Here is a 22899-nt window from a genome sequence, read left to right as displayed (position 1 = left end):
CTCTGTAAAAGAACTGCCAAAGGAATGTAGCAAATGACTCTCTTGCTCTTTCTCAGTCTTTCTATTCCTCTAAGTTAGCAGACTAGGGATAAGGAAATCAAGGAAATCAAAGCACAACATTCTGAAAAAGAGGGTTTCTATCCATCTAATATATCTACCTCTTCCTCTTTACGTAACAAATGGGGAGATATTTTATGCAAACCAACACATAGGATGGAAAATATAAACCATGTTGCAAGTATTGAATGTCAAACTGTATTATTTGGTAACAAGTACAGACCTTAGAAAAAGAAAGTTGATAGAAATCAGTGATCAGTGATTTAAAGATAGAAGTTTTTGTAATGTCTTAATACAGTTTAGGGATAGGGTTAGCATAAAACATTGAGAACTAATAGTATATTAAAGCTATAGTGCGCAGTTTCTATCGCCCCCCCACGAGGAATTCTAAGTAATAAAAACAAAACTGTCGTGCGTCAGTTTTGTTACAAGCCTTACATGATCGCGCACGTGCCCCCACCCTTCCTCCACGCAGTTGCTAGTAGCCAAGGAGGACATGGAGGATTAAAAAAAAGACATGGACTCTTCAGATGAGGTCATTATCTTCACTCAAGGTTCTACACGGGAAAGAAACATAGCCATAGAACATAGCCATACTGAGAAATACAGAGAAAGTTTTGTGGAGCTGATAATTTTAATTAGCTTTGCAGCAATTCATTTGGCAATTGATGAATATAATGGACGTTTAAAGTGCTCATATTGTGCTTTTTGGCACTTCCCCTTTCCTTTATTGTGTTATATATCTTTTTGTGCACATTATAGGTTTACAAAGTGAAAAAGCCCAAAGTCCACCCCAAAGGGACTTACCATCTTCCAGAGAAAACACTGTTCACAAACTGCTCCAAACAGCTCTATTGTAGTCCAGCCTTTACTTCCGTGATGAACGTGCGTCACTTTGTAACACATGTTATAATGCTCGCCTGGCTGCTAGCGTGGCACTCCCTCATGCTCTGCAACTGACAAGCTAGCAGTACTTACTGCTCATGTGCCCAACATAGATGGTACAGAAGTGAGGTGTCTCACTCTGTAGCTAAAACAGAGAGCTCAACACACAGGGTAAAAAGATGAGCTGCAGCAATGTGCAGTACAACAAATATATGGTGTTTTCTGAAAATTAAACCACATAAACCTATTCTGGTACAACCTCTAAATACAATTATGAACCTGAAAATGAGCATAATATGAGCACTTTAATAATATAAAAAAATGACGCACTAAAGCTTTAGATATTTTGATATGTTTGAAATTTACAAGTAGGGAACAAATGGATCAGATTAATCCTTAAATATGATTTATCCCTTTTAGCTTAATGCACATATTGGGCCCTGACCCTTTTATTCATTTTTGGTAGTGGGTAATTTATGCAGGTTTTGATGTGTCATACTATGTGGTTTATCAATAGCCAGTTAAAATGGTCAGTGGTGTCCAATTTTGTAATGTAAAATTCATTGTTTGACAAAAAAAGCTAATGTAATGCAACGTTTCACATTATGATCGGTTTACCTGTAAAACCAGTTGTTTGGTGTCTTTCTAAAGGCTAAAAAATAACCCTGGTGGTGATGTCATCAGGGGTGTGTAGTTTGAAAGACATGTAAGGAACACTTTTAAATTGGATTATGCAAAAGGTAAGATACAGTATTTTTGGATTTTGATCCATGACTAAAAGTGGAGTGAAGGTCCTAGCAGAGCACTTTACTAATATAAGAAAAACAAGTTTACACTGCTGAGAGTGGTCGCAAGCCACTATAAAATATGCACACAGAGCTTTTTGCAACTAAAATCTCAAAATAGAAAAACCATTAAAACAAACAGATTTTGAAAAAGTCTGTGTGGCATCAGTGCACAGGCCGAAAGTGAACTCACCTATAAATTTTATATCTGGTCGTAAATCCTTGGCGGAATCTTTCCACAAAGGACAGATAACTCCGAGAGTGGTGGAAAGGTCCACGGTCAGAGATGAGCCAGTCATATTGCTTGGTGACATGTTGTTCAGTGGCCAACAGGTCCTGGCGGGAAGACTGAACTGTTATATGGTCCCATATAAACAGGAAGCAGATGACCTCAATAAACCTCCAGTTCATGCTTTTTTTTAAGCCGCTCTCTGTTCATTCTCGCTCCATTATGTGGAGACCTGATGGGAGAGAAAAGAAGAGGGAAGGAGGGAGAGAGACACAGAAATAGAGAGGTGTTACATGACAAAGTCTATTTTAGCAGTACAAGAATATGTCATAGAGTTAGGTTAATTGTGTTGTACTGAACAAATAAGATAGTGCCCTTGTCATTGTCACTTTACTGTGACATGATGTGTATTTATTTTCTGCTCTTGAGATAGTTCACCCTCCACGCCTCTCTGGAGTTTTTCAGAAAGGCACACAGATTGCGCCCCTCCGTACAAGGACTGTTACCCTTTTGCAGATGAGCATGAAGTACATCCTTATCTTTTTTTTTTTTTTTTTTTTTTTTACATCTAATTGGTGTCATGATAAGTTCTGACAAGGCTAGAAGGCTGCTTTACGATATGTTATGACACCCAGCCACTAATGTGGAAGAACACCATCTCCCTTTACCCAGTGGTGTCAATTACTGCTGGAGGAAACTTTTAACTATTGACTTGCGACTTCATGAATTGTTAAAACTAATGTGATACAAAACATCGCCTTTTTTTATCAAATACAAAATAAGAATTCAATTTGGTTCCACTACAGCTGCTAGGGATGGTTAATACAATTGTAGTATTGCCCTTAGCTTTACACAATGGCACTTTAATACTAAATGTGACCCTGCTTTCTATAAATATGTTAGAAACAATACATTTTTAAAAACTGGACACACAGTGCGCAAAGTAGCAGAAACAGGTCATCTAAGAACAGATTTAAAAGAGACGAGATATATGGTGTTTCTATATTTAAAAAAGCCTACATGCAGCAGACAATATACACCAAACGCTTCCAGGATTGGGCAACTTACAGTAAAAGGAACTCATGCTAAGAATACAGTAGTATGACTTATATTGTGATATATTATATGGTATAGTACCTCATAATCTTTCATTTATTTCAAGTTGCAGCAATCTACACAGCTCCATTACATTTAACACAATCACATCCTGCGTAATGGAAAAAACTGAAAGACAAATCTTGAAAACATGTTACGATTTCAAACAGAACATTAAAATGATACATTTTCTCATTTTGCATTGGCTGTGAACATTATTATCCACTTGGCAGTGAAATTATGTCTCTTAGTTACTGATAAGGAAACGATTTCCATCAGTAATTGCATTTAAGAACTTTGGCCTCTGGCCGTGGAGCACCCAACAGTGTGCTATCAAGTGCTACTGTATGCACAAAATCCTCCTCCTTTCATGGTTTGTTACACAATACCACATCATAAAAGAGCAGAGAAAATTTAATTGCCTAATCTTTTCCTGTTAAATAGATGATGAACTACTTGATTGCAAAAGTTAAAGAAACACAGTGGCATATTTTGTGTGTGTGTGTGTGTGTGTGTGTGTGTGTGTGTGTGTGTGTTTGTGCCATATCGCGGTTAACAATAGTGTGTCATTTTCTTTTGACGCCTTAAATTAATTCCGTTTTATTATTTAAACACTGCTTCACCTACTTGCCAAAGGACCAGGAACAATCTAGGATAATTTGAAAATTTCTACTTGCTGTAACTAATTATAATTCTACTGCCATATTTGAAGTATAATCAGTTCTTAAAACTGATTGTAATGAAATCTCAACTATCACTGAGAATCCCTCTGCATTTCAGCTATAATTGCACATTTGACAGAGGGAAACCAAGCCTCTTTTTCACCCTATCAACAAGATACTCAGTGGCAATGACAAAATATGACAGTGGACTGAACAGGGTCATTTAAGGCTAATTACGTAAGACTAATTTGAGCTTGGCTGTTAAAATGAAACAAAACATAATCTGATAGAGAGGGATGATGCTGAGCAGGGATTGATAATGATATGCCTTTGTGCAAAGAGGGGGTGTGAGTGTTAATTTTCATAGGAAAACAAAACATCTTTGAGAAAATATATCAGTGAATAAATTATATTAAAAAAATGATTTCGATGAATTACTTCACTTATTGAAAAGAAAGGTCACCATTGTCAGTATGTTACAATTAGTATCTAGAAGGTTGAATGGGGCATTCTTTGTTCCCATTCATTGTTTATGAATACAAAAGATATCTGAGAGTATAATTTGTTGTATGTGGTGTACATTTTAATTATTTATCATCAATCATGACCACATTTTCTAACTTAAATAAACCAAATATAAAAACTTGAAATGACCATTCAGCATGCTACAGTAAATACAATTGTATTTCAAAATCCATTAAAAGTTATGCATCTTTAGACGTTACAGTGGCTTTTAGAAGTGAACCACCAACCAAACTTGAAAAAATGCAAATGTTTGCCAAATTCAGTTTTGCAAGCACACCTGCTGCTAGTAGTAGTTTGCTAGTAAATATTTAGCTCCACCAACACCACATATCATATACAAAAAAAGTATTGAATATTGACAAAATCAAATGGATAATTCATACTTTTTGCCCAGGCTAGATATGTTTTGTATTAAATATGGCAATGACTGTACTAAATATGTTTAAGGTGGTGCCACAAAACAGTTTTGGACACATTTTAATGGCAGGAACAAAATACATTCGGCACGAATACGTGTTTTTTGGATTAAGATTATTTTTGTTTTTGTTGTCTGGAATTTAAATTACTGTTGTGCATGCTCATTAAACTGCCTTGATAGACCACTGCGAAACTTGTCAATTTGGTAAAAAAGCTGATTGGTGATGACTAAATCCTTTCATATACAGCTGGAGCTTTATGCAAGAATGGACAGTTTTTATTTGTACTTTGAGGCAGTACCAAACAAGTAAGGTCACAATATAGACACAAAATGTACCTTTACATGCCCTTCATCTCCCATTCATTACTGAACCCCTCACTCTGATTTTACAATTACATACGGAACCTGAACCCTAAAGTTATTGTGTGCTCTTGATTGTTCCACTACCATTAAAATCAGTTGTGCATTTGACCCAGAGGCTTAGTCATTTCCACCACCCGTCATTGCTGTCTGAATGTCCGAATCCTCTAACAGTGAGTACATTTACATTCATATGGTCATATGGTCACATTCTCAGTGCTTCATTCTATAAGCCTGTTTCTATCTGTGTGCCGTGTAAGATCTGTCTGTCTTGAAATGGTATTTATTTAATGCCAGATTTTCTCCTTGTTTGCTTTGCAGGTTTTGCATCTGAACATTATCATAACTTAAACCAAAATGTATTGCTATAAAAAGGGAGTCTGGTTCAACAAACAGCACTGAGTGATAAAGAGGACTAGTAGACAAATATGAGTCATCGTGGCCACTAAACTCTCATGATGACATGGATGTATTTTTGTTACATGAAAGATTTTCTCAGTATTAAAAGATCCTATTGTCTTGATAAGGAGACCTATTATCATACATAGTATTGTGATGAAGAAAAGGTCCTATGAGGACAAAAGACAATAGTGAAAACTGTGAGGAAAGGTTTTTGTAGTTAGAAAACATATTCTTATTAGAAGTAATGTAATGTAATGTATGTAGTGTACTGCATGCCCACATCCCAATCTGAGGGCCCCACTTTACTGAATCAATGACCACTGGTGGAAAAACACTGTCCACATGGGGTGGAGTGATGGACTTTTGGTATTTTGTGGGTTGGAGCCATGTGATGCAGTGCACCAGCTGCACAGTTGGAAATGGGCTGGGATTAGGACGTTAAAATATGCAGACTCTACGCCATGCTGCTCTTTCAGTTTAACAGTAGGGAATATTTACCACACAAAAAAAAGATTCTCTCAGGAATAAACTGATGTTGAAAAGTGCTGACTCACCAAGAGCAAATATGCAGCACTGTAAATAAGCCACTGAGGGCAGATAATGTTAAATTAGCTTGGGACGAGATAACACATTTGGTTGATAATTGCTGCCCAGGTCCTACGAGAACTGTTGTCCGATTTAGTAAACAGTTCAATGCCATCACAAGGAGAGCCAAATAATTTGGTGGAGAACTGTGGGGATATTTTAGCAACTGGATGGGGGCCATCCACTAAAGCCAGTCACTCACTGCAACTGAGGATGTGACTACATCTGCAAACCCAGTTTAAAGGTTAAAGCTTTGGGAGGAAATCTGGGGATTTACGGGTGATATTAACAAAAAACAGCCATCATATTTTTCAGGTCAGACACTGCAATCAGCATACTCTCAAACATTTCAAAGGTCAAGTTATAGTGAGAAAAACATCCTGGATTTGATGAGACTTTCTTCAATTGACATATCCGTTATGGATGCACCAATTTAATAGCCGAACATCTGTATCAGCTTTGTTGAATGCCATCGTCCTATCGGCAAATAAGATGCCATTCACCGATGGCAGTGGCCTGTGTTTAACTGTTGTGTCGCATCAATTTTGCGCTAGCTAAATGGTGAGTTATTTGCACTGGGACAATGGGTGTGGATTGTTTTCAGTAAGTGGCTGTTCAGCTCTGCGTCTCACATCTTGGATGAGAAGAGAAATAGACTGAGCTGCAAGAAGGAAGAGATGCAACTTACTGAGAAGTAAGCTGTAAGGTACATACATATGATTTTCTTTTCTTTTTATCATTAATATTCAGTAGAGGAAGCCCACTGTGTGGTAAGGCTTTTCCTAAGAGGCCAATTTTTATTTTGTAAAGAGGCCCATGTTTAGCCCCATGTTCCAGCCGCCTGTACTGTAAGTTTGTGCTTAAAGTGTAACTCTCGCCAAAATGCAACCTAGGGTCTTTTTGTGAATGTACCCGAGTCAAACCTTCGTTTAAAAGCATATTTAGGACGGAATCGCCACTTTTAAGATTTACCGTATTTTCAATTTTCGGTCAAATGGCTTTGGTTTTGACTACCGAGGTGGTAGCGGCTGGAAACAACAAGACCTACAGTGAGTTGTTCAAAACCTTTCTTTTTAGTAAACTCTGGGTACACAAACAATGTTGTCAATTCTTAAATACTCTGAAAATACGGTAAATCTTAAAAGTGGCGATTCCGTCCTAAATATGCTTTTAAACGAAAGTTTGACTCGGGTACATTCACAAAAAGACCCTAGGTTGCATTTTGGCACGAGTTATGCTTTAATGGCAACATGTTATAGTATAAAAAATAAAAGTATGTTATATTCTATATGAAAAACACAAGAGATGAAAGATATTTGTTTTTTATGAATCTTTTTTTTATGTTATTGCTTTTCTAATCTCTTTTACATTTACATTTAATTGTATGTAATTTGTTCACAAAATTCATGTTTTTGTTGACCTTTGTAAGTACTGAAAATTTCTTCTCATTGAGAAGTATAGCAGACTTTTGAAGCAGTTATTCAAAAAAAAGAAAAGGTTTTGATGGAGACCTTGTTTCGATGCAGCCAATCAAATCTTACATAAGGCAGAAACTTTAGTGTTCTAGGAAGAGCAGACGGTCACACTGAGCCAGTCAGCACCCTGCTACACAACATGAGAGCCACAGACTTAGAACAACAACCACATTAGCTTAAATGTTAAGTCTTCTTATCTAATTCACAAAAATGAGCAAACTTTTTGTCCTTCGTTTGTTGATCGAGCGACCAAAACAAACATTCATTGAGAAAAAGTGCTTACGTCAGTTTGCAGGCTACATAGCTAATTAGCTGTTTAGCAGCAGCACATTAAACAGCATGTAAACGTACCTGCAAAGTCACTTTGGTCCAGTTAGATGGTGGTGTGGTCTTTACCCTTTAATACCACTAACGGCATACAGTCTGCCCATGACATTTAGGCTACAGGGCAAGTCTGTTTACTTTGTCTCTCCGTGCCTACAGTGTAACACAGGCACTCTGGCAGCTGCTGTCAATCAAACAGACGTCAGACAATCATGTTTATTCTTAAGAAAAAGCCGTCACTCTTCGAGGATTTGTAACCTTTCTACGTAATGGAATATCTCCTAATTGTGGTGCCCAGGGTCAAACTTGAAAACTGTGCTGCAGTGTCCTTTAGGGAGTTGCTGGCTCTAGTGGGTGTTTGGGGCTTTCGTGTGGCTCTATAATCCACCTAAAGTGCAGGAAAACTGCCGGAAGGTTGAGTGTAACACAATGCTATATAAGACAATGATACAGTTTCATCCAAGCCTGCTCCTGTTAGTACGTTTATCTCTTGTACCTACAAACTTCTGTACTTTTTATCTGTTTGTTTTTTTATTTCTTTTTTACACATGGTACTCGTGTCACAACTGTGAATGTAGCATTTTTCTAATAACTATTATCCTGATTTAACTTATTTGTCTCACCTTTTCTTTTTCCCCTTTTTTTTTATTTAATTATTATTAAATATTGTTGTTGGGTTTTGTTGTTGTTGTTGTTGTTGTTATTGTTTTGAACATTTTCAATAAATAAATTGCAAAAAAAAAAAAAAAAAAATAGACGTCGGACAAAAAGCAGCAATTCTGACCTTTTTCTTCCTTTAGATAAAAAAAACTATAAATAATACATTTTAAAAAGTTGACATTATTTTTTAGCCATACTGCCACGTGAACTTCACATTGTTTTATTATTGTACAAATTGCACATTTAATCATAAACACAGTCACCCTTATGAAAGAAAAAACATCCTATTTAATGCACAACACTGACAACTACATGCTAATGTAAAGTGTCTGAACTTGCAGTGCTGTTCCAATCAATCCATTTTAATGTGTTAGTGCTATCAATTTAGGCTTCACTTTTTCACATTTCAAGAATGCTTGTTGATTATTAAACAAAAAAATAACGCCCCAAAGTGTTGTGCACTTGACTCCACTCTATCAAGCTCATGGCAAAATATACATTTTCAAACTCTCTCTCCATCCTGAAGTATTGGTGTCCTGTTGCTGCATGAGATCGTAACTCACACAGATTCCAAATCTCACATGCGCAAATTTGTTTGTTGGTATGTCAGAAATATTTATATTATTCATTATCTTCTGTTATTTGTAGATTACTGTTATTTGCAGAGTGGATTAGTAAAACAGAGAGAGGGAGAGACAGAGAGTGGATCACGTTTACCCTTGAATAAGCAGGGTAAAAAGGGGAGGATGTCTGCTTCAGGAAATCACAAGACAGGACAAGGGAGGCTTGTTTTCTCCATCCTCTTTTTATACAGCCTTATTCATGCTGCAACTCCTCCTCCATTCTGGTGCATTCAAGGGGATTCAATCTCTATTCTGGTCCCGTCACTAGCTTTGCCAATCAATTCCTCTCTCCCCTGTGTGGGGCCCTAAGTGTCCCTCTTTATTCTATAAAGTTCATAAGAATGGGGAGGCTTGTTCTCCTTATTTGTATTCTAAATCCCAGGGAGGTAAGAGATCAGGGTAGAATGAAGGCTTTGCAAGGAGACAGGTAGACTCGAGGGAATTAGAGCAGATATAATGTATTTTGGCACTATCCATCTATCCATTGCTTGTGCATGACACCTGGTCACCAATATGTAATTTTTATTTTTAAATTATTTGTAGATACAAGAAGATGGAGTTCTCCTTGAACAGTTATCAGCATGACTGCCTCAGAGCAAATTCATTCCCAGGGATATAGGTATAATGCGCGTAGTGAAGCAAAGCCTTTGACGTAAGGTTATGGATCGCTGGCAGCCCAAAAGGGAGTTTTTTTATACTCTTCTGGGTTATTTTAACTTCAAGTCATATTAATATGACCTCAATGGGACTAAAGGGTTACGTGACACTGGTGCAAGGGAATGACAATATCATGAGAAAGCGGAGTAGCATCTAAATATGCCAAACCAGTGTCTGAATTCTGAGAATTATATTGCACAGCTCACAGCTGTGTCTGGAAAGGCGTAGTAATGGTCTGCCACTTGCAATTGCTTGGAAGCAACAGAAGAATGGGAAGGCCGGCTGTGGCTAACTTCATTTGTACTGGATTCCTCCCCCCCCCAGAATCTCTCGCCTTGCTCCTGTCGTTTCTTTAAAAATAAAGACCGCAGTGGCACCCTGACCTTCAGAAAACATGGCTGAGCAAGCAACGCTTGCTTATCGTTTGATAATTAAATTCTCTGGTTGGTCAGCAACCAATCAGCTCAGCTCGGGGATCAATGGCTGATTTTAAAGAGCAAACTAATTCACTAATGGTCAGAGTTATTCCAATTTACCTGGCTGCTGAATTATTGTGTCCAAAAATCTATTCAGGGAGGATCAATGCAAGCCGGGGAGAGGAGCCGGTTGCATCTGTCATTTGAAGCAGTGCAAGGAGTGTGCTGCGAGGTTTATTTGATAGCTGCCCAGTTGAACAGCAGCGATGCGGGGGTGGTTCATGACATGATTTCAAACAGGGACTGTCTCTGCCATAAAGCAAACTAATTGATGAGGTATCAGAGTAAACTCGAGAGAAAACACCGTGGATGGTAAAGGTATAAGGTTTTTGGGTTTATGATTCAGATAAATCAAGCACATTGACTAACCGAAGGGCAATCAAATTTTGCATGAAATAAAAATGAAATTAATTTGCTTCATGGGGGACTCTGCAGCAAGGGAATTAAAACATTTTGACACTTGAATTATTTTTTTCCCCAGGCAGATTTTCCCTTCAATCGGTTATTTTAATACACAGAGCTCACCTTTTCATTACCATTATGAATGGGACAGCTGAACTGATTATCAGTAGCATATGTCTCTTAAACACATTGAGCCAAAAAGAGCATAGACGTAGGAATGTGATCCTATGTTCATCTCATTCCAGGAGAAGGTGTTTTGCACTGATAGAAAACAAAGAATGGTTGTACTTCTTTAGCTAGCATCAGAATATTTCACCAAAGAGAATGAAGTGCTAGCTAGAACAGGCAAGCCATTTGTCACCACATCCACGACTGCTGCTGTATGCTACTGTGGCTGCGTTACAGATGAAGATTGATCATTTGTCAACTCGCAAATTGGCTTTCAAGTGCTTTCTCTAATTACTCTGTGGTTTTATTGATGAGAAACCACTGACTGCTTTTCCTTCGATTTACCTCGCTGGGCACAGTCTTTTTTTGGAATATGTTGTCTCTCACCTTCATCTCCAAAGGCATTAGAGAGGCAAATAAAAAGGGGCAAAATGCTCCAACCTTAACAGATTTCGCATGCTACCTCTTGTTCTAACATTCCACTGAAACAATGTGAGATTAAAGGCAAAAAATGCCAGAGCGAATTCCATTCCCTTAGCTGGTCACACTCAAAATGCACCCAGAGGAGCCACTGACATGAATAAGAGCCTGAATAGGAGTTGCTGGGAGGATGTAAATGACACTCTTCGCACTATAGTTCTTTCTTGCTCATGCATGTAAATGTCAAACGATGTTATGCACTGAATAGACTCAAAAGGTTTTGACCAAAGGAAGGGATGAACAGGGAGAAAAGGGATGTCTCAGAGGGAGTCTAAATGCGTTTATCTCCAAGAGAGCGCATACAGTATAAGATAAGTATAATATAAATACACCCATGGTGCTGCTTTTCTCTAAAGTGTCTGCATGCATGCACACATTTGTTTTTCTTTGTCGCATTAGCAACTGTACAATCTGTGCATTCAGTAAAAAAAATTATATCCATAACATGCACTTCATTAAGCTGCAGTGATGCTCACCTCATACCCCATTAAAATATCTTTCTTTACTGTAATTACCAGCAGAATATAACAGCAGAAGAACCTGCCTCTTTTCTCCCTTCTGTGACTGATCTGTCATAATTGCTTGTGTCTGTTACATTTTATTCACATCTCACTATCAGTGCCACGGGGCAGGGTGTGATGAAGTGTTGTTGCGAGGCAACGGTGAGACTGCAATTGGATTTCAGAGCTGCATTTTATTTCACAGACATATGTTAGGGAAGTATCACCTTATCAGGGTGAGGACATGATTTGCTCATCTTATTTCAGTATCTGAGGTACAGGACTCTGGTAGGGAAAAGAAATGTTTCTCATTTTCTCATGCTGGAGTTTATCGTTGTCTGCACAAGATGAAGCTTGAACAGAACAATGTGTTTCACTCAAACTCATCACTCCCCACTTGCACTCCTAATGACTGTCATACTTGAGCACTTTCTACTGCCAGGTGTTTATATATCACAGGAAAAAAGTATATGACAAAAAAGGAAAGATACAGGAAAATGTTTGCCAGCACATTTCTGAGTGTTAATGCTGCTTCACCTAACCTTTTCACGACAACCTTCTACTTTAGCAAATTTATTTAGGGGGGATGGTTCTCTGACAGAAATGCATAACAGCTGCTGCCCTCTCAAGAGACTGGACCACTGGCATTAGGTGGAGAGAGATTTTGTCCAGCTGCAGTGGGTTATTTTTGTTCGCCTTTGCTACCCCCATTTGCTCCACGCACTCTGATGCAATGCCATCACTGAATTTACTGACCTCATTTTCTTCCCAATTTGATATTTACTTTCCTATTCACCCTTTGACGAATTGCTAATCACGAGACTTTGGCAAGAGTTCCCTATCTGACCAACCGCCTTGCCCTGAATGGGGTGTTAAGGCGATGGTCTATGGTCCTATTGTTCCTAATTCAAAGCCATAAATGTGTGAAATGGACAGAAAGCAGAGGAGGAAGCACAGACTCAGTGGGTTCCATAAATCAGCAAAATCTGCAGAGACGCAGAGCAGATGGCGAAAAAAAAGTGCTCCCATCTCAATTCATTGTAGATTAAGCATTGCAAAGCTAAACTGCTCTGTATTACATATGCTTTGTGTTTGTGCTGTGCATTAATATATATCAATATTCTAAGGATGCAGGATTCAGTGCCAAGCTCAATCCCCCAGTTAACAGTTAGAATGAACTTACTCTGTGTCAACTGCAATTTAGTGTCATCTTTTAACCTATAGTATGTCATTTGCAATTTAGTGCGGCATACTTAGAAGACCTCTATATTTGGCTTTTTATAATCAAAACTGCACTATATCTGTAATATAACATATATAAGAAGGGTGGGCTATTTTATTTGCTGCTAGTCTCCAGATGAATTGGATGCATTTGCCGTTTAGCCCTGGGAGCAATTTTAGTGATTACTCTGCAATGCCAAGGACAATGAAGTCACAAAACAGATGGAAATAGCTCATTTGGATGTATTTGGGAGTTTGTTACTGTCTAATTGCAGATGCAAATACGATTAGCCAATAAATCTGAACTATACATATCAAAAATCTGTTAAATTATGGATAAAAAATGGAGGTCACAACTTTTTTTCATTACAGTTTTTTGTGGTAAATGTCATGACTTTCAGTGACTTTTACTGAGTGCTTCAAATAGGAAGTGCTTCACTGTATCTTAGAGAAGAGACGTAGTGAAAAGGGTTCAGCTTTGGGAGGATGCTCTGTCAATATACACAAGCACGCTCACATGCACGCACATAGTCATACAGTATATAGATCCACATGCGCAAAGGCATCCTGAGCAGACATTTTCAGGCCTGATATGACTAAAAGGATGGTGAATTTTTGCTGAGAAAAGCTCTTTCTTTTCTGCACCATATTTCATCTCCTCTTCTTGGGAGGTTATCGTTTGCAAAAACGTGCCCTTGATATGGGTTATAGCAGCCAACTTGTACCCATTCCCCATGTTAAGATTGAAAATAGAGTGCTCTTGACCTCTTGCCTTTGAAATTCTCCCACTGTTGCTGTATTCCTCCCCTAAGCTGTCCTCTTTTTATCCCATAGCTCTGAGGCTTTTGCCACAAGGCTAGCGTTTTCATTTCCCATGCTCCAGTGCTTCATTGGCGACGAAAGACGGAAGTAAACTGAGTCATAAGCCATGTATAATGCATGTCTTTATACAGAGATTTAAGTCAGCTGTGGTTATAACCACTAAATACATTCTCAATGCATGATAGCCAACAACAACATGCCCACAGCTGCTTAATAATTCACAGACCAAGTTTTCCAAATGTGCGCTGTGAGCCACAGAAGAACACGGGTGATTTTCTAAGGTCTTCTTCAAATGTTTATGTTTCAATAAAGACAGATAACGGTGGTATATCTATCGGTAACCCTTCCTTTCTCTGAGGTATTAAGCACTTACTGTATGTCAAATGTTATTTAAACTAAATCCACTATGTACAGTAGAATTTGAACATATCTGACTTTGGTGTCCCCCAGTGGTAATGTCAAATAACACGGTAAAACAGATGTCCATATTACACAGTTTACTGAACTCTTTCACTAGATCAAAATTTTACATAATTCTTTCAAAATATTAGAAATATATATATATATATCTTTTTCAAAGCATTAAAGCGAGAGATTAATGTGGATGTAAATGAAGGAAGGGGTAAGAGAAGATTTTACACAAACTAGATAAAGGTACAAAAAAAAATGTTTAGTGGCTCATTTCTCAAAGGCATTTTAAATGATAAGTGGATGATATCATAGATGGATGTCAGCTCAATATTGTAGCTTTCTGATGCTGCTATTGTGTCATACTGTGTTGCCAGAAGAGGAACAAGATACCTCCACATGTTTTTTTAAAAGGGTCAAAGCAAAACATCTGAACATGACATTGACATCTTTAGAATAACAAAAATATGTTTATTTATATAAATAAATATGCCGATACGTAGATCAGCACCTCCGTGAGGACAGCAAATCTCCCGTCTCGTTTTCTGACTTTCTGTGCTTGGCTGGATATATGAATTTGGTTTTTAGCCTGTGTCACTGGATTGCAACGTAATTGTTGTGGTAAAGACCTTTTTTGCCGCCATGTTTAGATGAGTCAACCTTTAAATTTTCTATTCAAATAGCTGATTGTTATTGTAACAGTAATCTGCTCTAATTACTGTGTGTATTTAGATTTCAATATTTGTTTAAGGTGGAAAGATAGTGTGTGGATTCCAGGGTGGATTTTGTATTGCCTAATTTTCTGTTCATATTAAGCATCAGTTTGTGTGTCTGCGTTATTTTGCGTAAGCTTAGGGTGGTCAACATAGATCAAATAATTGCTGATGATTGCTTGGCTTCTTAAGAGACCAAATATGGAGAAAACTTGTTCACAGTAATGCTGGTAGTAATGGTGCTATTTAGACACATTGTGCTTAGTGCCCATATTATGAAAAAATCACTTTTTCTGGGATTTCGGGTGTTCTTTTGTGTCTCTGGTGCTTCCACACACATACAAACTTTGAAAAAAATCCATCCATGGTGTTTAGAGTGAGATACGGTTTCTGAATGTGTCCTGACTTCAGTCTCTGGGTGAGCTGTTCAAAATCGGCACGGCTCGTCACAAGCCGAAACGAGCAGGCTAACCTATGCTAACGCTAATGCTAACGCTAGCATGCTACCTCGTTCTCAATAGCAAAGCACTGCTACAACACACAAGTTCACCATAATCTACAAAAGAACTACTTACATGTGCGCCCTCATTTAGAAGTCTCCCAGCTAATCCCGCCTTGTAACTGACCAAAGTTGTAGAAACAGCCTTTCTTTTACTGTCTATGGAGCTAGCTAGCTGACATGATCTACATCTGAGCTACTGCACATGTGCGAGTGCAATCAAAGATAGTACAGAAGAAGAAGAAGAAAAGAGGTCTCACTCTGTAGCTAAAACAGAGACCAGCTGAAAAGAGGATCTGCAGCAGTGAGAGAGAGCACTGCAGTACAACAAAAATATGGTGTTTTTTGAAAATTAAACCATGTAAACCTATTCTGGTACAACCTTAAAATACAATTATGAACCTGAAAATGAGCTTAATATAGCTGTTTTAAGTGAGGCTCCTACTCGGACAACCATCTTTGTCTGGTCTGGAAATAAGCTTTGGTAATCCATTTTTTCTTTTGTGACAAGGCTCTGGCTTGGTGAAATGACACTGACCGTCTGGTACAACTTTTGATAGGGGTGGCAAGAGTGTTTTTGTTAAAGTGCCAAAAAGGCGACTGAAGGCAAGCAGTGAGTCTCAGAAGCAGTTGAATGGGTTAATAAAGAGCGCACTGATTAGTGATTAGCTCCCATGTGGGTAAGAGAAAAGGAGGGAATTTTTGACTTGATTGGATGATGAACTAATAGGAGGTTGACTCTTGAATTTTAAAGTGATATGATAATGGAGGGAGGTGGGAATGAAAGGAATGCAGCCAAGAGGTGTGGCTTCGAAGGAGTAATGAATGAAAGAGTAGCCTAGAGGTGAAAGAATTAAGAATGAGGTAGTCTTCCTTATTAAACTTTCGCTAAGCTCAATTACAATGACAGAAGACTTGTCTGATGAACCATTCGAACAAAAGATCATTGGAACAGAGTACAAGCACTTCTCATGGAATCTCCCCTGAGCTGAATAGTACCTTGGCAGAATATAATCTGGTGTCACTATCCGTGTCTCTTTTAAATGTGATCTGTTTTCAGAACTACCGTTTCGTCAATGTAGCCATATTGTTATCCAGCCAAAGGCTACAACCATTGCACTTTTTTTTCTGCTCATGACTGTGAGTTGAATCTGCCGCGTTGCCTCTTCTATGCCCTACATTGCACACGTTAGTGTGCAGAGTCTGCAAAAACACCGGAGAGGAAACTGCTCGGGCTAGCTTCACCTGGACTGGCCTCTCCATCATCAAAACTAACAACACAAGCTCCATCAGCAAGGCAGCGCTAAGGTCTTTGGGGATGGTACATGTGTGTGTGTGTGTGTATGTGTGTGTGTGTGTGTGTGTGTGTGTGTGTATGTGTATGTGTATGTGTATGTGTGTGTGTGTGTGTGTGTGTGTGTGTGTGTGTGTGTGTGTGTGTGTGTGTGTGTGCATATGTAAATATGTACTGGTCCTTGTCCCCTAAGATTCAATCAATGATTTTTCTGTTTTGCAGAACATGCCGCATGCTTATTTATGTGGATGAGTGAACAGCAAACCAGGGTCAATGAACAGGATCAATGATACACACATTGGTAATGTGTCATATTTTACAGAAGACTAACCATATAACCACATAGGTCACCAATGGCATGATTAGGTAACAGGGGGAACATTTTGACAATGTTTAGTGAATACACAATTCCTAATTGTTACTACGGTAATTACGTTAGAATAATGATAATTTTATCCCTTTAGTTGAATCATCCATTTTCCGACATTTAGTTAGCATCCCTAGTTTTGAGGCATTTACTTGGACAATGGCTTTGCCTAGAGTTTTCAAATTATCAATTCAGAATTGGGAGTTACAAGAGCATTAAAGGCAAAAATGCAGCAAAATGTATTTCTACCAGCAAATGTCAGGCAAGCATCATATTGAACAATGATGTAACTTTAACATCACAGTATGCAGAATATGCACATTAATGCAGCTTGGCATCCATAATTCATTTGTTCGGAATTAAATACAGCCGAACACGTTCACAGGGAATCACAGTATACAGTGGCTGATTAAATCATATATGAGAGGCTTCTGTATTTACAGTGCATCTTTTCCCAGTCAGCACACTGTCAGCAGTTTGATTCAAACACAAATCTGACTGAAACACAAATAATTTCCCTGTCTGGCTCAGGCATGCTTGTCAAATTTTGCAGGGTTTTGGTGCTAAAACGGCCTTTCAGCGTAACAAATAGGCCCACTGCGGGCTGATTTGTGATTCTTTATTCATGGCTGAAACACTCAGGATCTGTCTTTGTCTGTCTTCTTTGTGTGAAGAACAACATATAAGACTGATCACAATAACCCTGCCACTTGTTGATTTCATGTTACTCCAAAATTAGAAGAGGACTGTTAATGGAGTGAGGTGCCAGGTTGGCAGAGCGCTGGCAGCACTGCACTTGGTTGAGAAAACAAATTATTCATGTTAAGAGACTCAATCAATGTGTATTTCCGATGCCTCTGTCGTTTTGATTGAAGGCAACCAGTGTGTCACCCACTGAAGTGTTTCAGAATTAATCAAATTGGGAATGTATTTATGTATTATTTCTTGCATATGGATTGACTTAGTAGGGGTATCCAGTTTTACCCAATTAAGATAACAATTAACTCTATTAACATAGAGAGAATTAACTGCCTCTGTTTGGCTGAGTCTTCCACCGAAAAAACACTCCCAAAAGTTGTTTGTTTGTTTGTTTGTCAGCAATTACGACTCATATTTACATTTATAGTGGCTGCGCCCTCTAGTGTCCTTCCGTAATTATAACAGTAGCAAAGCAGGAAGTAGGGTGACGAAATATAGGTGTGCCAAAATTTGCAAATTTGCAAGGAAGAAGGTTAGGGGGTGGATTGGTCAAACAAACATAGGACTTTCACTCAGTCCACCCTGTCCCGTTTAAAAATATAAGTAAACAGCAAGGTTTTTTTACTTTACTGGACAAACGAAACTAATTGAACTACCTGACATTCTGCGTGATGTCCATAACCGGTAGTTTTGGTGCCTAAACCTAACCAAGAAGTTTTTGTACCTAAACCTAACCAAACTGTGACCGCTACACACTGCTAACAACATGTTTAAAAACCGCAACCGTTACGTTCTGTGATTTACATATGAGGATGGAAAACACTTCTGTGGGTCGTATTTCCTGCCACCTCTTGGGGCGCTAATTTAGGAAACGCTTTTGTGGGTGGTATTAGAGGGTAAGAATATCGTCATATGGTTAAAAAGACGTGTTGGTTTGGCTTCTTGACTGTGGATGTTACATGTCCATAAAAAGACTGCAGTAAAAAAATCAATGGCCTTTTATTTTTTACTGAGGTGTTCAGTCAGTTTTTGCTCACAGATATAATCTTGAACTTAAATCAAGAGGTATTAAAACACAACATTTGGCCTTGCTTGCATCTCCATCAGCTGATTTATGTTCTGATACACAATCATCCCAAACCATAATCTAATTACCCCCGACATTTCCTTGATTGCGTTTGACGCAAGCCTAGAGGGAGCTGCATAAAGACCTGCTCTGCTTTACAACTGAATTTCACATTATTACAGTTGTTTTAGTTCATCTAAAAAAACAAATTAGTTCACGTGTCCTTTGGCAAGTCTTTCTTGTTTCATGCTAGAAGAAAAGCCTGCTGAAGATTTATGGCATCAGTATTATGTCATATCTCGCGAGCGCGATAAAACATGCTCACAAGCAAATTATTTCAAAAAGTATTTCACATGCGCAGAAATTACTCTTTGCGTACCAATTCAACAATCGAGAGTTGTACAGGCAGCTGTGAGCGTGAAACAAAACATAGGGAGAGGGAGAGAATGGCACCTGCGTGTATTAAACTAAGCAGCACACACAGAGCAGCCACAACGCGCCTGTGAGTGTCTGCTTTGCGAGCGCTGGAGGGCATACACACTCTCGCAGGTAAACTGTCCTCTTGAAGTTGATTTCTGCTCGCTCGAATGAAACTGACTTTTGAAAATTTGGGGGCAGAAACCAAGGAGGCACTGGCCCTCTTATGATTGATCACTTTCAAAGCGATCTCATCCACACGGACCTCCATAGTTTACTTTGACCTGACGCCATAAACATTCTCTAGACGTTGCCCTTAACCCCACACCCTTATAAAACTTTGAGTTTTGAAAAACTGTTCCAAATTGTCCTTGTTTCCTCAACCACCATTTCTTTTCAACCCCTTTCTCCCTTCCCCCTTGCTCATGTATTCCCATACTCCCTGTCTCTGTCAACCCAATTCCCCTAAAACAGGATCAGGAGAGAGGCCCCCTTCAGTTTCTATCCACCTCTAATAGGCACTTCCTTGTGTTACATGATCACCGGGTGTCAAGATTAAAGAATGGCTACTGCTTCCCAGGGCAGACATAGATGGGAGACAGAGAAAATAGCACTCCATAATTACTGATAAATCGAGCACACTGCCTCCTCTCCATCCACTTCCTCCCTATCCACCTGGCCCTGGTGTCAATGTGAGGGGCTGAGCAAGTTAAGCCAGGAAAAAAGTTGACCACGCCAGCCACTTTCTTGCACTGCTGATATTGCAGTTTAGTTTGGGCAATTCAGGGCCAATTGACTGACTTGGAGGTTTTATTCACCCTCCAATCGCCTCCTCTTTGAAGTGGGACTCACAGTACAAGATTCACTAAAGGCAGCTGCAGCCGGAGCACAATGGCACCAGCTTACACTCAAGAAACTACATACCTTACTACACTCCACTCTCTACCTTACACAAGTAAGCTGCTATAAGAAGATGATTGATGCACAACAGAGCAAGCATTCCTCTCTACTGAACACTACACATGTGCAGTGTAAGGGACAGCGACTGGCACCAGTGGTAAAGAATGGCCAGCTGGTTGGGTCTCCTTCCTCCAGCAGGCAATCACAACATGTTGCCAGGTGGCAACCCAGTGCCATTGTTTATTAGTAATCCCAACAGCCTTCATGGAAACCGAAGTGGAGGCAAATGGAGTCCAACAGTGCAAGAAAGCCTCTGCTGCATTGAGACTGTTTTGTTCTGTCCTGTCATATTGGAGAATTTTAATGTTTAGTTAAGTCGGCAGGAAACCGGCTGGTGATAAGGCTCTGGGCATTACCATCACTAGCAGTTTATCTATGAAATAATGAGGTACATATAGAGACCTAAAACCAGGCACTTGTTTTGTGTCTTTTTGATATATAAATTGTTTCAGAACTCACATATACAGTAATGTTTGGTAATTTTGTGTAAGGAAACCATACTGTTGTTAACTATCCTAAATAGTTTTGCAAAATGTGATGTGTTAACTGTAAATTGATGCCATTTTGTCACTTTAGTCAAATTAACTTAGAATTTAATATGAAGATGCTGATATGACACTGAAAAGAGCAGCAGCCATCTCAAAGTATATTTCCACTTAGAAACATGCCAAGCAATGTGATTAATAATTAAGATATTACTTAAAATAACAAGCAAAAATGTTTTTGCAATCCGGCATTTAGTCCCCAATATGCCACATACATCTGTCCTCCTAAGTTTCTAGTTAATTTGATTCAGCATTTTGTCTATTTTTACTAGTTCTCTGGCCACAGTTTCATTCCTACTTTTAAATGTGCAAACCATGCTGACAGCTGACCTAACCCTCTTTCCTGCAATGCTATGAGCGCTTTTGTAGATTGACCTTTTTCATTCAGAATGTTTTTTTTAAATAAAAAGGTAAGTGGCCTAAAATGAGACTGGGATTTTTCTCTGTTTCTCACCAAGGATAGAGCATTATTTTATTTTATTGCTGAATGAATACATTTATGTATTTTACAGTGTGATCATTAGTATTGTAGACAGTAGATTTTCAGTAAATTTCTTTATTAGAGTTGGTTTAACATGCACAGTTCCATCTGCTTCTGTGTCTTTCAGTCAACATCTGCTTCCTTGTTTCATCTTCAGCGGACATTACATGTGGGACTTGGCAGGTTTCAGTTTTAGCTCTTGCTTTATTGAAATGTTTAATTCCACTTCCCTCCCTTTCAAATGACAAATACTTGTAAATATTGAATATTATGAATACTGATGCCATCATTACATGCTATGCAGTAAGTTTTGATTTAACTATAATTATAAACACAGAATTTAAAACATGTACCCAAACATAAAGACTATCTGAGGCCAAGCAATATTAGCAAGATGCGCAGGCCTGGAGGTGATATGTTATGTTTATTGTCTTTTAATTAAAGTCTTCATCCTGAGGCAAATCCAATTTATATTAAATAATGTCCAGAATAATATTACAGCCTTCAGGTGTGAATTTTAAACTTTAGTCTGAGCAGATAAAACACAATGGTCAGGAATTTTAAAACACAAACAGTCATGGAAATCCAACTACAGCAGATAATCCACATCATTTGAAAAGACAGGCCACTCAACATTCATTAATTGAGTAAATTTAAAATAATGATTGCATGAATGATATGTAGAAATTAGGCTGACCAAATATGACCACCAGTTGAAGACGTGATACAAGGATATAAGAGTTACCATAGCAACAGCCCTGAAAGCAATGCCAAATGATCACAAATATGCATGGATTTCTCGTCAATGTCCCTCAGGCTAAGTGTGACAGGATGTCGTGTTTAGGCATTTAAACTCACATACTAGGAATGCAAATGTACTAATGGTTCACCCATTGGGACAGACACACACACATCCACATACACACACACACACACACACACACAGGCAAGGTCAGGTACATAGAAAAAATCTATAGGTTGGTACTTCTGTGAAAGTGCTGTGTCAGGCCATTCATGTGCTACTTCTGGAGTCAGTGGCACAATGCCTTTTACAGCACTAAGTCGTTGCAGACAAAGAATGCAGCACTAATCAACGGAGTCTCCCACAAATTGTGTCCATTTTGCTTTAGCAGCTACATTTTAGGGGAAACATATTGCTTCCAGGATGTTTTCCTTATCACACATCAGACTGATGGTGTCATTTAGGTCATCTAGGAGGACACTCTCCTTACTTCTCCACAACTGCCATCACATTTACATAAAGAGTTGCATGTCTGAAGGGACTTTATACAGCTCTACTGTTCTACTGTTCAATTTTTCAAAATTAGGACATACTGTATGTTCTGAAAATAAAAGCTTCTCATCTCCATCCAGTTTACATATTATAAATCCTACACTATATGAAATGTTTTAGCAAATGTTTCTGTATTCTTAAGGAATAATTGGAGGTGCCTAAAATGTTCCAGCAGGGAGTGTTTCTCGCTTGCTAGTCAGCCCTTGGAAGATTGAAAAAGATTAAAACCTTCTCTGTGAGAGGCCTAATTAAAATTCTTCAGAAAAATGATCTTCCCATGGTTGTTCACATCTTAAATTGAGGCTTTTTACACTGCCAGACACTTAGCTGACTCATAGAAATAAA

The 22899-nt window shown here is 38.5% G+C and overlaps 1 protein-coding gene across 1 annotated transcript in view; it reads right to left on the bottom strand.

Moving 5' to 3' along the window:
* Positions 1-22899, bottom strand: part of brinp1 (bone morphogenetic protein/retinoic acid inducible neural-specific 1) — a 118595-nt gene that overhangs the window by 89033 nt on the left and 6663 nt on the right. The window contains exon 2 of the mRNA XM_031306573.2: positions 1921-2188. Coding sequence (XP_031162433.1) covers positions 1921-2138 — 218 coding nt within the window. The 5' untranslated portion in view covers positions 2139-2188. The remainder of the gene's footprint in view (positions 1-1920; positions 2189-22899) is intronic.

The sequence above is a fragment of the Sander lucioperca genome, chromosome 14 (assembly GCF_008315115.2).
Source record: "Sander lucioperca isolate FBNREF2018 chromosome 14, SLUC_FBN_1.2, whole genome shotgun sequence".
NCBI classification, from domain to species: Eukaryota; Metazoa; Chordata; class Actinopteri; order Perciformes; family Percidae; genus Sander; species Sander lucioperca.
The sequence above is the reverse complement of the archived record's forward strand: the minus strand, read 5'-3'. Positions and strand labels throughout refer to the sequence as shown.